Here is a 16,748-nt window from a genome sequence, read left to right as displayed (position 1 = left end):
TGCCGCTCTCTCTACTATTTGTATTATATTCTGCACTGTGAACTACACTGCTTAATTAATGGAGACAACTGTAAAATTCACTTGTATGAACTTGCTATACTAATAGGTTTTCAAGGCGACGCAATCGTGACCAATGAGTGATAAATAACCGCAGATTTATCGGGAAATGTCGAAAATCGATCATTTAGAAGCATGAAGAGTACCTGAAACTCCTCGGAGACACTGTGTTTGTATGGAGTGAGCTGCAGCTCCTGGACCCCGCTTTTTTTAACACTCCGATGCAGCTACTTTCGAATCACGTGTTGCTATAATACCTATTATTACCTTGAAGTAAAGTAGGAATTCCGCTACTGTTATAATATGTATTGTGGACGATACCTACTGTTGTTGCTGTGGAAATTGTGGTTGTGAGTGTTTCAGTACACTGTTATGACTGATCTCATAGTCTCCTGAGACTGTTGGATGCCTACTACTACTACTACTACTATTATTACTACTATAACTGCTAACCCCTGCTGCAGGACAATAGTATATCTATATCGGAATCTAGGCAGTATTCCACTGCTTATTTGACACACAAAAATATTTTAAAAAATCATTCAAAAATACTTTTTTTTTTTATATTATACTGTTACATTTTTCATCACGTGTTAATTTTCGTGATTTGCACACATTATACTATCCATTTATATTGTATAACCTTCACTTTACATTGTAAAGCCCTTCATTATCTTCATGACCGTAGACAACACAAATTAGAGCAAGAAAGGTAGGGTAATTATCAGGAGAAAGTACTAAGCCATTACGACCATATAGCACTTGGGATGGATGAGAATAAAGATTTGGGATAGGACGGAGGAAAGGAATGGTGCCTAACCGCTTAGACGTTTGAGGATTTCCTCTAATATCTTCGAGATGGGGATACACAAATAAAATATATTTATCAATAATTATTTTATTGAAAAGCTCATTATTCCAGAGTATAATTTACATTGATATGGCTGAATAGAGAGGAAAAAAAGTAATACAAAATAAGATCAAGTTCAAAACAAATTTACACGGGACCTATTTACAAAATAACTCACCCCCCTTGCTTACGAGTGTGAGAATAACCTGTTTACATCTCAGGGCTGTGATTTATTTACAAAACATGCTAGTAAATGATGGAGTTGGGAACGGAGGTGGAAGAGGATGAACATAGAAGAATGAAGGAGAACCACAAATGAGAGAGAGAGACAGGGAGAGTGTGTACAAAAGAAGGAATGAGAAAGTTGATGAGTGATATGGTATACAAAGGTTCAAAGTTTTATTAGATACGAATAACGCGAGAGAAAGGTTGAATGAAAACACAAGATAAACATGCAGGATAGTAGAGAAAATAGAAGCATCAGGAGAAATACGTGAAAGTAAGAACTGAGAGAGAGAGAGAGAGAGAGAGAGAGAGACAGAGAGAGAGAGAGACAGAGAGAGAGAGAAAGAGAGAAAGAGAGACAGAGAGAGAGAGAGAGAGAGAGAGAGAGAGAGAGAGAGAGAGAGAGAGAGAGAGAGAGAGAGAGAGAGAGAGAGAGAGAGAGAAAAGTTGCCAAACCCAGAACAGTATTTATATAAAAAGACTTTCCAGTATCGCCATGACTATTGCCTCCTTTCCATCGTTCTTTGTAGAGTAAATTATTAACCATCGGTTGGCAACACTTATTAAAGCACAGTGGGTACTTAAATTCTATGTTTTTTTACATTTTTTAAATATATATATATATATAATTTTACCAAGAATCACTTTATACAAAATATACATAAGTAGACATACACACACACACACACACACGTAGACATACATGAACCATATAGCAAAAATAAAATGTTCAGTATATATATATTTATATATATATATATGTATATGTATAAATTACGAAGAAAATTAATTCTTTCGAATTAGAAAGACTCATGAGAAGTCCACAAGTGCCAGCAGCTTAATCTCAATAATGAGTTCAGTAAATCTTTGAAGTGACAACCTGATCATTGTAGATGTCTTACGGCAAACCTGAGGAAAGAAGGAAGGAAACGTGGGTGGGGGTAGACGGGTGGATAGGTAAAGTGGGTAGTGCATGTGGGTGGGGTAGGCGTGTGGATAGGTAAAGTGGTTAGTGTATGTGGGTGGGGGTAGACGGGTGGATAGGTAAAGTGGGTAGTGTATGTGGGTGGGGTAGAGGAGTGGATAGGTAAAGTGGGTAGTGTATGTGGGTGGGGTAAAGGGGTTGGTAGTGTATGTTGGAGGGGTATGTGCGTTGGATTTGGGAGTGCAGGATCTGTGGGTAGGGTTTTAGATCTGTGGGTGGGGTCTTAGACCTGTGGGTGAGGTCTTAGACATGTGGGTGGGGTCTTAGACCTGTGGATGGGGTCTTAAACCTGTGGGTGGGGTCTTAGACCTGTGGGTGGGGGTCTTAGACCTGTGGGTGGGGTCTTAGACCTGTGGGTGGGGGTCTTAGACCTGTGGGTGGGGGTCTTAGACCTGTGGGTGGGGGTCTTAGACCTGTGGGTAGGGGTCTTAGATCTGTGGGTGGGGGTCTTAGATCTGTGGGCGGGGGTCTTAGATCTGTGGGTGGGGTCTGAGGGAGGAACCTGGGGCGAGGTTGATGGGTGTGTTGGTGGGTGTAATGTGTGGGGGGGGGGAGTATGTGGTATGGTGGAGGTGGGCATATCTATGGAAGGAATTATCAGGGAAAAGCGCCAAGCCATTACGACTATGTGGCCCTTGGAAGGGATCAGGACAAGGATTTGGGATTGGACTAGGGGGGGGGGGAGGAATGGGGCCCATCCACGTGGATGGTCTGGGATTGAACGCCGACCTGCATGAAGCAAGACCGTCGCTCAATCGTCCAGCCCAAGTGGTTGGGCACCATTCCTTCTCTCCGTCCCATATCAGAGTGGACATTTAAACGTTCAATCGTGATACTAGGGGGGAAAACCCCCGGAATATATTGCCATAAAAAGAAAGAGGAAGTTTTCTGTAATTAGCAGACGTTACAAAGGTTAGTGTGGGAAGGATGGAAGAGCTGATAAAAATGTTAGTGGGAGAGGGTAGAGGAAATGATAAAAAATAATGTTGGTGTCGTAGGAATGTAGGAACAAATAAAAATGTTGGTATAGGAGAAATAAAGGAGCTGGTATACTGGATAGAATGTAGAGTATTATATAAGGCATGAGATTAGGCTCAACCATGGATGAAGGAGTTTTTCAGAAGAAGGTCAAGGAGAGGATGACTTAGCTAAATGGAAAGAATAATAAGCGGGAGTGTGTCGGTTGCCAAGATAACACGGAAATAACCTTTACTTCTCAAAGACAAACCTCTCAAACACTTGTTCTTCTCCTCCTCCTGGTTGACTGCAATGTCTTGATTGTTCCAAGAGATTATTTTAATATCCGGTTGTAGAGCTACGAATTCCACTGTAGTGATTCTAGGAATTATATTGATCATATTAGTTTCAATTCGATTTACTCACTAGGAATATAAAAATCACAACCATTTTTGCTCATGTTCTGGTACAGAGCTGAGTGTCACAGGTCATGAGCCTTGGCCGGGCTCCTGCCACGCTCCCCAGGCTTGACTTCCAGGAAGGGGAAGCCAGTGTCACTTGTTCAAGTCCTGTTACCTGCACGGCCGCCACCCTCACTTTGCACGCCCGCCACCCCTCACTGCACGGAGCACGAGCTTAACTCTATATGCTCAAGTACTAAAGGCATTCGAGGCCTTGTTCCTTGGTGTTATGCAAAAAATTCCAGTTACTCATCAATAAATGTGCCACATAAAAGGCTTACTAAATATTCAAAACAATTTGTGAAGTGGTTAACTTCGCTCAACACGGAAACACACACTGAGAGAACTAAATTTAGTGGGAAATTTGCATTATGAAAGCATTAGAGTCTTGGTATACTATGCTGAATATTAACGTATTCTGCAATGCGAATATTAGGGCAAGATTACCAGAAAAATATATATATTTATATACAGATATCCTTGAATGTATACGGAGCATTACCAATACATAAATGTGTCACCATATTTTACAACAGAACTCGTTCCCAACTGTGAATGATAAATTGCGATGAACTGTCAAAAATATTGCACATATGGTCTGGGAACGAGAGCATGCCATCACCGCATCAAGTCTAGAGACATCTAGATTTAACCCTTACACAGTCAGGAAAAATGTGCATATGTCATTGAGAAAATCAATAGGAGCCGTGAAGAGTATTCGAACCCCACACACTTGGTACTCCCAAGTCCAAGACCTAGGCCACTACACCACGACATGGTCAAAAGCAATGCAACATGGGATTCAAATGAATCCTCTATGGGGTCTTGAATTAGGTATTTCACGCATTGCCCCACATGTACTCTGGCTGTGATCCAGCACTCATAGCTCCTGACTTTCTCAGTGATATATTACGTTAATGTGATTTCATTATAAACACATGTTATTCTTGGTAGCTGAGATGCAACTTCAACACACTTTGCACACGGTTGCCTCTATTTTTGTTTTCCTGAACTGTGACAAGGCGTGAGTGAGTTGTACAGGGTCAGTACGAAGGCTACAGATCAAGTGATAATTCCCTGAGCTAGAAGAGTGATGTCAACCAACATCATGACGCCACCAAGCGGGGTCTTGGTGTCCATGACGTCATAAAGCGGGGTCCTAGTGCCCGTGATGTTATAAACTGGAGTGCTGATGTCCCTTGAAGTCACCAAGCAGGGTTCTAGTGCCCCGTGCCGTCACCTAGAGGGGGTCCGTAACGCTGCCAATCGGCAACCTGGTGGCCCAAGGGGGGTTCTGGTCTTCCTTGTGCTCCCTCTCGGATGTTGTTACTGCAACCTCTCACCCGGGGCGCCCACCTGCTTCCCCCTCTTCACGAGGTAATAGGCGGCCTCAGACCGGCTCTGGAGACGTTCCTGCATTTCCAACCTTCCTTGCGTGTGCTGAGAAAAATAAGATGTGCTCTCTCCCTTAGGTCTGGGCTGGACGGTAGAGCGACGGTCTCGCTTCATGCAGGTCGGCTTTCAATCCCCGACCGTCCAAGTGGTTGGGCACCATTCCTTACCCCCCCCCTCCCCCGTCCCATCCCAAATTCCTTATTCTGACCCCTTCCAAGTGCTATATAGTCGTAATGACTTGGTGCTTTCCCCCGATAATTCCCTTCCCTTCTATTAGGTCTTTCCAGTTGACTTTCCTCCCTAGGTGCTTCCTGCTTCACTTTCCCTCTACTCAGGACACATGAAATGATGTTGCCAAACTGACACGGAATTACACCGACACAATCACATTTATCAAAGGAGGCATTTATGGAGGCACTCGACTGTAGACGGGGGGAGACAGGGTCTTACTCTGGGAGGAGGAGGGTGTCATGCAGACATGTTGAGTGGGCGCAGACTTTAGGCACGAGCATCGTCGGTCGCTAGGAGAGACGAGGGTTAGGGGGAAGGGCTACCTCAAGCCTGACAACGTGAGTGCCAGGCGTGATAAGAGGAACCCTGGGAACGTTTGTCAAACCCGGTACCAGAGCCGCGCTGGGTGGCCGCCATGCCTGCTGCCCTGGGCACCGCCCTAGCCTGCCACCGCTCGCGGCCAGGGCTCAGGTTAAAGCTCTGGAGGGCACTGAGGCCCAGGCCATGCCCTTACGAGGGGCTTTGTGTGGTGGCGGGTAACGCTTGCGCCTTGGACTTGGTGGCAGAGGTGGGGACTTGCAGGGGCTGAGAGGTGCTGCTGCTGCTGCAGCTCACAGATCCTGGCGACTCTGGCTTTGTGGTAATGCTGCCGCCGCTGCTGCCGCTACTGCCGCCGGAGCTGCCTCCTGTACTGCTGCTGTTGTTGGCCGTAGAGTCGGAATCGTTACTGTTTTCGCTTGGCGTTGAGACGGTGGGGGGTTCCGGCGCTATGAGGCCCTCTTTCATTCTTTTTTTCTGCTTCATTCGGCGGTTCTGGAACCATATTTTAACTTGGGTCTCGTTGAGCTGGAGCGCCGAAGCTATCTCGATGCGTCTTGCCCGGGTGAGGTACTTATTGAAGTGGAACTCCTTCTCCAACTCCGTTAGCTGCTTGGTGGTGAAATTGGTGCGCCCCGTCCCACCGCCGAAGCCGCCGTAGTCCGTCTTGGGCGCTGCAAGCAAGGAAAAATGTTAGTTCAACAGTAGACCAGGGCGGCAACTTGCTCAATACAAGTTTCATATAAAGGAAATCTTATTATATATATATATATATATATATATATATATATATATATATATATATATATATATATATATATATATATATATATATATATATATATATATATGGGTGGTTTTTTATCATGTTATTATGTCTCTGAGAAGACATTACAATTACGTATTATTATTATTATTATTATTATTATTATTATTGTTATTATTATTATTATTATTTATATTAATTGTATCAGTATTATTAAAAAGTAGATAAATTAAGTAATAGCTACAAAATAAAATCATAGTAACATGATGTATCAATGATACTATATTAAGGTAATGAAATAACATTGAGCTCCCTTTAGGTCCCCCAAGCACACGCACTACCCACTGCACCATGATGGACTAAACACACCCCAACCCGAAGCTCTTACCAGAATTACTTCAAGGTTTGTATTATGAATACCAACTGCTGCTTTCCAAACTGCAAGGAAGTCCCTGTACAACTTCTGGTAGTTATATACATTTAACATCACGGTGGGAAGGACGTATGTGTGTCTGGGGAGGCCAGAGATGCCAGCTCAATCCTATCCCATTGTCGCAACATTTTCTCAGGTTATAGTTCATTGAAATATATAGTTGTTGATTAGAAATAGGCAGAGATAAGGCACCAACTGGTAATATGAACGCAAGACTGGAGTGGAGGCTAAGATGAGTGGAAATTGAGTGGAGTGGACGTTGAATTGAGTAGAGACTGAGATGTGTGGACCATGAGTGGAGGGAGAATTCAGGGAAGGTTTGGGTTGAGTGGAGTTTGGGTTAAATGAAGGCTGGGTTGAATGCAGGCTGGATTGAGTGAAGGCAGGGTTGATTAGAAGCTTGATTGAGTGGAGGCCGAGTTGAGTGGAGGTTGGGCTGAGTGAAAATTGGGTTGAGTGTTAGCTAGGTTGATTAGAGGTTGTGCTGAGCAACCTGTCCTCTCGAGTTGCAACATCGGACAGAAAATGTCGTACTTAAACACTAGAACCTAACCTAACAGAGCGATCCACACATAAAAAAACATGAATGTTTACGAGCCGCTATGATTTATAAATACATCATATTTTATCCGATGGGGGATTTTGACGTCAAAATGCAATGTATTACTCGAGAACAGGTTGAAGAGAGATATCATCGCCACACCTGGCACCTCTCCCCTCCACTCACACAAAATTACACCCAACTTCACCCCCCCTCCCCTTCCCTCTCTCCATTGAGGTCATTTAGATGAGAATCCTTGAGAAATACCAGAATTATACAGGTGATAGTGGTGGTGGGAGGTGGCATCCATCTCCCGGGCTGGGTTGTACTGGACTCGTTTAACAATGCCACTGTTTAATCTTGAGTGCGTTTCGCGCTCTCCACCGGCCAGTGTAACCGATACGTGTTTGTCCCTTTTGTGTTGGTCGTTTGTTAAACTCATTCTGTGTTTGGGTTGGCTTCACGGTGCGCGCCTGCGCTGAGCACCAGGGGCCGCTGCCTTCCAGTATTTTCACAGTACTTTGCACGTTGGAACACGGTGCAGCGAAGCAAAATTTTTTTTTACATGTATTTCTCAAAAGCAGAAGTTACATTCGACTTGAGAAACGAAAGCTCTTAAGAAAATGGAAATATATAAGTTACGGAACCCGAAGAAGTTTACAATTTCAATTGTTTCAACAGTAAACAGAAGGACATAAAAGAAAATCTTGAGGCGAGAAGGAAAAACAAAAGAGCCGCGCGCGTAATTCCATTCAAACACTGTAATTACACCGCTTAGAGGATTGACAGAGAAAGGAGAACAAAGAAGCTAAAAAGACAAAAGGGGCTCGGGAGAGAATCTTTATACAATGACTAGACATAGGCCACCTTCAGCCCCGAGGGAGAAGATCACATGAACGCACACATACAAACATTCACACACACACACACATACAAACATTCACACACACACACACACACGCAAATACACAAACACACTCACTTACCATGCACACACGTACACACACACTCACACACGCATATCCACGGGAGTTGAATCTCATATGTTGATGTTTGCAGACGATGTAAAACTAATGAGAAAAGTTGTGTCATTCGAGGATTATAAGACTCTCTAAGATGACTTAAACAAATCGAAAAGTAGATCCGAGAGGGGGGTTACAAGAGTTCAACACCAGCAAGTGCAAGGCGATGTAAATAGGCTAGGAAGGCCGGGTCCAAGAGCTAATGCTCGATCCTGCCTGCACAAACAGGTGAGTATACACATACACACACTGTGATGTATATAACATGACACTGAAAACAGGAGAACTACAATAAAGTTGGAATGCAGCCAATGAATTTCCACTGTACCAAAAAATCTGACAGACAGGCGGTAGTGAACTAGGGACAGTGTCCTTTGCATATAATTCAAGGTGGTGGATGCAACGACAATAGAAGATTAGATATAGATGAAGCAATACATATCAAACATGCTCAACACACTATTAACAAGCAGCTTATATTTAGAAATGTCCTTCCATCCTCACGACCAGGAAAGAATATCCAGCTCGTACCTTACCAATGGATATAGACGTATCTGGCAGCTCTCTCAAAACCCAAATGTCGAGTACACCATGTGTCAACTTTGTGAAAGAGAAAAATTGCATTCCCTTGAACATTATATTGTAGAATGTCCCATATTGACTGACTTTCGCCCTCCTGGGCTGACGTATGCTGAACTCTGTAAATACTTCGTGAATACTGGAACACTTGATGGTATATTGGACTTGTACCCAAGATTGACTATGCAATGCATCAGTTATACAATGTTTGTGATGTAACTATAACCTGAGCTTGTAAAAGCACCCGAATCACCTTCAGTAGTTAGGTGCTTAAAAACTCACTAGTTTATATAGCAGCTACCTTACCCTGTCAAAGAAGGAGAGACATAAATGTATGTGTATGTGTGTATGTATGTGTATATGTATGTATATGTGTATATATGTATATGTTGTATGTGTGTATGTATGTATGTATGTATGTATGTATGTATGTATGTATGTATGTATGTATGTATGTATGTATGTATGTATGTATGTGTGTATGTGTATACAGGACATGTGGAAGCTGGTCAGAATTGCATTTCTCCTTTGTAAACGTACATTAATGACATCATGAAAAAAAGACCCATCGAACACTGTTTATGTAGGGCAGTCGTAAATCTGTGTATTTATGTATGTAAGTTAGATTAGCCTTTTATAAGCACTGCAATCACCTTCTGTGGTTGATTGTTTAATACAAAACTGAACTATATGTTTAACAGATCTCTAACCCTGTCCATGGAGGACAGAAGAAAATGTATATATGCTGCTTAGCATTGTAAATGTGTAGCCACGTCTGTGGTAGAAAAAACTTAAGACTATTCAGTAGAACGACGTCCTTTCCCCCATCTTAGAGGGTCGGCGTTCAATTCCCGATGATACAAATGGTTGGACAGAGTTCCTTCACTCGTCCCCATATCCCTTGCAAGTGCTATGTAGTCATACTGGCTTAGTATTTTCTGCTAATTACGTTGTATTTCCTGAGCACTAGGTGTGTATGCAGGGACGCTACACACTCTGCTCTAGCCGCTAGGCCACGAGCTTCCATGAAAGTCAAGGAAATTCAGAGGCATCTCGTTACTCTTAGCTTTCAAATCTCTCTCTTACCTTCCCTAAGACTGGCAAACTCCCCTTCCCTTCCCTTTGCCCTCTCCTCAGAATCTACTCTTTACTTCCCCTCTTTTAGGCTTGGTGGACTATTCACTCCCCCTTAAGGCTGAGTCCCGACTGAGGAATTCCTTTCTCCCCTGCCATAGGGTAAGCGAGCCCATCTCCCCTCTCTGAGGCTTGTCGAACCCCTGTCTCTTCCTCAGGGCTGATGAGAGTTTAATCTGAGACCTGCTGTGTCCATCAACCGGAGAGCTCTGAGCTCAACCCCGCCACCAAGAACTGAAAGAAGCTGTCGCTCTGAGGACGTGGCGGAGGCGATCCATGAGAAGGACAAACTTAAGAGGGAACCAAAAGAGTATGAAGGCTCTGGCACAAGGGAGAGAGAGAGAGAGAGAGAGAGAGAGAGAGAGAGAGAGAGAGAGAGAGAGAGAGAGAGAGAGAGAGAGAGAGAGAGAGAGAGAGAGAGAGATGGAGAGAGAGAGAGAGAAAGAGAGAGAGAGAGAGAGAGAGAGAGAGAGAGAGAGAGAGAGAGAGAGAGAGAGAGAGAGAGAGAGAGAGAGAGAGAGAGAGAGAGAGAGAGAGAGGCCTCTCACATAACGAGGCCTCGTAGCTGAGTGGGCAGCTCTTGGAGGTCGTAGCCCTAATTGATTGACGGTTGAGAGGCGGGACCGAAGAGCCAAAATTCAACCAGCCCTCAAGCCCAACCAGATGAGTACAATTAGATGAACCCATACACACCTCACACACACACACTGGCCATCCACGCATCATCGTATTGAGCTGTTGCAGTGTGCCAGCAACCTTCAATTAAGTCAATAGCATGAACCAGCGGAAGGCTGGCCCAGTGCAACATTTCTTTCATCAACAACTGTTTGCAGGGTGTGGCTGTTTTTGTGGCTGCTTGTGGGTGTGGCTTTTTGTGGCTGCTTGTGGGTGGGGCTTTTTGTGGCTGTGGGTATGGCTTTTTTATGAGTATGTTTTTTTTTGTAGCTGTTTGTGGGTATGACTTTTTAATGCCTGTTTATGGGTATATAATTTTAATTAAATGACATCACAATGACTTCCTAACAAGAGAATTGTATGCAAAGAAATATGTTTGTCAGTGAAGTAATTATAGCCACGGTGACGTCTCTCTAATGACATATGCACAGGCAATGAGACGCGTCCCTCTGACGAATGTGGCTACTGCAATGGCGTTTCTAGTTTATACATCCACCATGACGTCCCTTCTGACGTATTCAGCTACCGTAGGGCGTCTCCCAACGTATTCAGCTACCGCTAGGGTGTCTCCTGACGTATTCAGCTACAGCTAGGGCGTCTCCTGACGTATTCAGCTACCGCTAGGGCGTTTACTGACGCATTCAGCCACCGTGACACCCCTTCTGACGTATACAGGCACTGTGACGTCCTTCCCCGTATATACAGCCACGGTGATATCCCCTGTCCTAATGTTCACAGTACCCGTGACGTTCTTTCTCCTGACGTACGCAGCCACCATGACACTTCTGCTGACGTATAAAGCCACCATCACATTCCTGATACTGACGCATTTTGTGGTGCTAAACGCAAGGAGAATGTGTTGAATACTCTAAAAAAAAGGTAATGTGTGGAGAAGATAGCCAAGTTGGTGGTGATGGTGGTGATGGTGGTGATGGTGGTGATGGTGGTGATGGTGGTGATGGTGGTGATGGTTATCTTGAGGTTATCTTGAGATTATCTTGAGATGATTTCAGGGCTTTTTAGTGTCCCCGCGGCCCGGTCCTCGACCAGGCCTCCACCCCCAGGAAGCAGCCCGTGACAGCTGACTAACTCCCGAGTACCTATTTACTGCTAGGTAACAGGGGCATTCAGGGTGAAAGAAACTTTGCCCATTTGTTTCTGCCTCGTGCGGGAATCGAACCCGAGCCACAGAATTACGAGTCGTGCGCGCTATCCACCAGGCTTTCATGGTGGTGATGGTGGTGATGGTGGTGTCACGCGTGGTTGGCTACGGTAATAGTAGTGTAAGTACTGATGTTGATAGGCAGCCGTGGTGGTGGTGGTGGTGGTGGTGGTGGTGGTGGTTGCTGTGGAAGCGAAGGTTGGTGGTGGTGGTTGGGGGAAGGTGGAGGGATATGTTGGTGGTCAAAGAGATGATGAAGGTAGTGGTAGAGATGGATGGTGGTAATAGAGGTGTATTTGCAAGAGATTTGAGTGGTGGTAGTGGTAGAGGCAAGGTGATGGTGCCTTGTAGCAATGACGGCAGCGTGGGTAGGTGGTGGTGGTAGTGGTTGTGGATACAGGGTTGGTAGTGGCGGCGGCGGCGGCAAGGTTGGCCCCCAGCCAGAATAGCCACGCAGGAGAAGCATGCGACATCTGGTGCCGCCGTGAGTGCGTTTGACTCGTGGAAACCTCAAGTACTGAGTGGATGGTTGGGTGGCTGACTGGATGATTGGCCGTGTGGGTGGCTGGCTGGATGATTGGCCGTGTGGGTGGCTGGCTGGATGATTGGCCGTGTGGGTGGCTGGCTAGATGATTGGCCGTGTGGGTGGCTGGCTGGATGATTGGCCGTGTGGGTGGCTGGCTAGATGATTGGTCGTGTGGGTGGCTGGCTGATTTGTAAGCAACTAGGTTCGTTATTTGCTTGGTTGGCTAATTAGTTGGTGTGTATGGCAGCTGAAGGGGACATTCATTTCACTAGTCTTAAACATTATTCGTTGCAATATCTTAGAAACCGGAGATATAAGCAAACGATATTAAGTGTTGAAGTGCATATATATATATATATATATATATATATATATATATATATATATATATATATATATATATATATGTATATATGTCGTACCTAGTAGCCAGAACGCGCTTCTCAGCCTACTATGCAAGGCCCGATTTACCTAATAAGCCAAGTTTTCCTGAATTAATATATTTTCTCTAATTTTTTTCTTATGAAATGAAAAAGCTACCCATTTCATTATGTATGAGGTCAATTTTTTTTATTGGAGTTATAATTAACGTAGATATATGACCGAACCTAACCAACCCTACCTAACCTAACCTAACCTATCTTTATAGGTTAGGTTATGTTAGGTAGCCGAAAAAGTTAGGTTAGGTTAGGTTAGGTAGGTTAGGTAGTCGAAAAACCATTAATTAATGAAAACTTGGCTTATTAGGCAAATCGGGCCATGCATAGTAGGCTGAGAAGTGCGTTCTGGCTACTAGGTACGACACATATATATATATATATGTATATATATATATATGTATATATATATATATGTATATATATATATATGTATATATATATATATATATATATGTATATATATATATATGTATATATATATATATATAGTATATATATATATATATATATATATATATATATATATATATATATATATATATATATATATATATATGTATATATATGCAAACAAGCCTGAATGGTCCCCAGGTTCCTTTTGTCCGGTCGTGATGGTCAAGCGGATTAAGGCGTCCCTGTACATACCAGTTGCGTTGCTCCTGGCAGTATGGGTTCGAGTCCCTTCTGGGGTGTGAGTTTTCAGATGTATATATATATATATATATATATATATATATATATATATATATATATATATATATATATATATATATATATATATTTATAATATACATATACAGGGTGTATATATATTTTAATTTTAGTTAAAACTAACATAGAAATTTAACCAAACCTAACCTAACCTGCTTAACCTAAGTCAGTAATTAATTTCCTTAATAAAATATAATAATATTAATTGGAAATCAACCAATTTGGAAAGAAATAATTGAAAATAACGAAAATTACTCTGCTTGTTAGGCAAATCAGAACCTCCCTGATTGAGCTTCAGTGGAAGCCTCAGGACCCCCTAGAGGACTTAGTATAATCCTCCCAGGGTTGCAATGCTTTTGACCATGTCGTGGTGTAGTGGTTTAGGGCGTGGGTTTGGGAGTGCCAAGTGTGCTGGTTCGAATCCTCCTCATGGCTCCTGATTTTCTCACTGATCAGCCCGTTCTCATAAACAAAGGCCAAAGTCCATTCCATGCACCCGCCAAACCCCCTGTTTATGAATGAAAAACGGTTTACATGCAACCCGGCCTCAGACCAAGTCATTCCATCCAGCGGTCAACCCCCAAAGACGCATTCATCAATTTTAACATGCTGTTCATTCAAAATAGGAATTTTCTGAAATATAAATTAAATTTATTATATATTAGCGTACTGTACATATTTAGACATCGGTTAGGTTAGGTTTTTAGGTTCTGTTGACGATTATTTGTACTTGTAGTACGTGGGTGAAGCATTTACAGCGTTGTGGTTCGAATAAAAGTCGTCAGCGAAGCACTTGTTCGAGAAGTGTTCGAACGTCATCAGTTGTGAGTCGTGTGTAAACCATTTTTTTATTCATAAACAGGGGGTTTGGCGGGTGCATGGAATGGACTTTGTTGATGAGGACGGGCTGTTACACACCACTCACAACTGATGACGTTCGAACACTTCTCGAACAAGTGCTTCGCTGACGACTTTTGTTCGAACCACAACGCTGTAAATGCTTCACCCACGTACTACAAGTACAAATAATCGTCAACAGAACCTAAAAGCCTAACCTAACCAGGGTCTAAATATGTACAGCATGTTAATATATAACAAATTTAATTTATATTTCAGAAAATTCCTATCTTGTATAAACAGCGTGTAAAAGTTGTTGAGTGTATTTTTGGGGTCAACCGCTGGATGGAATGAACTTGGTCTGAGGACGAGTTGCACTGATACATTACGTTAATGGAATTTCATGATACATATATTGTGTACATGTATTTATGTATTATATACTTAGTGTATATACTGGTATTGGTGTATACATAAATAATCTCAAGTGTACACTGATTGTAAGTTTATAAATAGTGATTTAAAGCTTTCTTAAATCGTGACCCAATAACTAATAATTTCTGTTGGACTTTAATTAATTTGATTAATTTATTATAAGAGCGTAATGCGCACGCGAGCAAACACACACACACACACACACACACACACACACACACACACACACACACACACACACACACATACACACAGACCAAGAGGAGAAAAGTAAGAAAATACAAGTATTGTTTATAAGCCGCAGGTACTCACTGAGGAGCCCAGATCTGACGATAACTCAGGAAGGTCCTCAAACAACTTATTAAACACAATCGTGGCCCAAAATGACTTATGTAATTGTCACCAAGAAAAACTGTTCCCTCGGTAATTAAGCCTCTGCCTCTCTAAGATATTCCCTAAAATTTGACCAGATGCTACACAAATTTTTCGGTAAAGGAAAAGTTAATTTTTTCAAACAAATTGACCGAACCGTTCAGGCGCTTGAGATATGAGGAGCGCACACATATCTGAATGCACATTTGGCCTCTTTTTGTTTATGTTTAAAACCTAGTTACTAAAGGCCTCCATTACCCAACTGTGCCAAGTTTATAAATATAAAGGAGAAGAATCTCACGGAGACCTGAGAACATTGTGATACATAGATGACTGTAAGGTTAATATGTGGGTTAGGTTAGCTGCTGGCCAGACTTGCTACCGCTTCCGGTAGGAATATTAATAGAAAGTAAAAGAGAGATAGAAATAGATATAGATGTTGGTGGGGACGGGGCGGTGAGGCTGGGGTGATAGGGGAGGGGAGAGGCAAAGAACAAAAACCACAGACTCAGTGGTATAGACTCACGAGAGTGTACCATGCTCTCACAGTTACAGCCCCGCTCCTGTGCCAGTTAAGTCCACTACGGGCTCACCATAGCCCGTGCTACTTTGGAACTTTTGTTTTAAGTAGCTGAATCTAAAACAACAACAACATCCATACTCTTGTTAATTTTTTGTGGAGCCCACAGGCGTGGTGACCACCGGATTGTTCCGTAACAGGCAAATTGCTCCTAGCAGAGTGTTGCTTGACGAGTTACTTTGGTTACCCGCTCTCTTCCCTGGGCTGACTCTCAGTTCTCCTCCCTTCACACAGGGTTGGAGATTGTGAAGTGATGAAATAATTGTCTGATGGTCTTTTCTTGTGTTAACGCTAATGAGAGAATTTCCACGTAACTGGCTGAGTTGCAGGTGCGTTTATGAGACAGAATCGTAATGCCGTTAATAATGATTTATTCACTGTACTATTTATTCCTACATAAACATTTCTGGACACATTAAATGTGGTAATGTAGACTCATAAATTTGTAAAATACGTAAATGTTTTGGCGGATAAAATCATAATCCCTCGTTTATCAAGCAGCCCAGAAGTCCAAGAAAAATACAAGATATGATACAAAACCGAAGAGGAGAAATAAGAGAACAAGAAGAAATGGGAACAAATAATTCTCCGACCCAACATTTTGTGCCATCGTAAGATGACAGCCGTTGTTTTTATGACGTAAACCCGAGATGATTAAAATTAGTTGCCAGTTACAACAAATCAAATAATTTTTTTCCTCATTCGCCAAAATAATTATCACATTTCATTTATGTACCCAAAACTAATATTCTCTAGATACTACCTCAACCGATATGCATGACGTATTTAAATCACGAGAAAAGTCTGTAAATAGACTTTTGTTTCAAGATGTTTCCACATCTTGAAACATGTGTGGATGGCATTTGGCGCGAAGGGCTGTGATTGGTTGATGTGGGTGTGGGGGCGGGACGTGGTGGGTTGAGCACTTCAGGTAATTACTGGTAACTTGTTCAGTCCCATTTTGTTGGCGGCACTTGTGGGAGGTTGGACTCAAGGAAGAGATGGGAAGATGATAGCATACTGAGATTGGATGTACCGTGGCCGCCCTCTGCTGTC

General features: G+C 42.8%; 1 protein-coding gene across 1 annotated transcript in view; it reads right to left on the bottom strand.

Annotated features, from left to right (window-relative positions):
- Positions 1-939: 939 nt before the first annotated feature.
- LOC123761325 (homeobox protein Hox-A1) overlaps positions 940-16,748 on the bottom strand; it is a 75,724-nt gene continuing 59,915 nt past the window's right edge. The window contains exon 2 of the mRNA XM_045747281.2: positions 940-6,153. Coding sequence (XP_045603237.1) covers positions 5,672-6,153 — 482 coding nt within the window. The 3' untranslated portion in view covers positions 940-5,671. The remainder of the gene's footprint in view (positions 6,154-16,748) is intronic.

Source organism: Procambarus clarkii, chromosome 7, assembly GCF_040958095.1.
Source record: "Procambarus clarkii isolate CNS0578487 chromosome 7, FALCON_Pclarkii_2.0, whole genome shotgun sequence".
In the NCBI taxonomy this organism is placed as follows: domain Eukaryota; kingdom Metazoa; phylum Arthropoda; class Malacostraca; order Decapoda; family Cambaridae; genus Procambarus; species Procambarus clarkii.
Note: the sequence above shows the minus strand (reverse complement) of the source record. Positions and strands in the feature narration are given on the sequence as shown.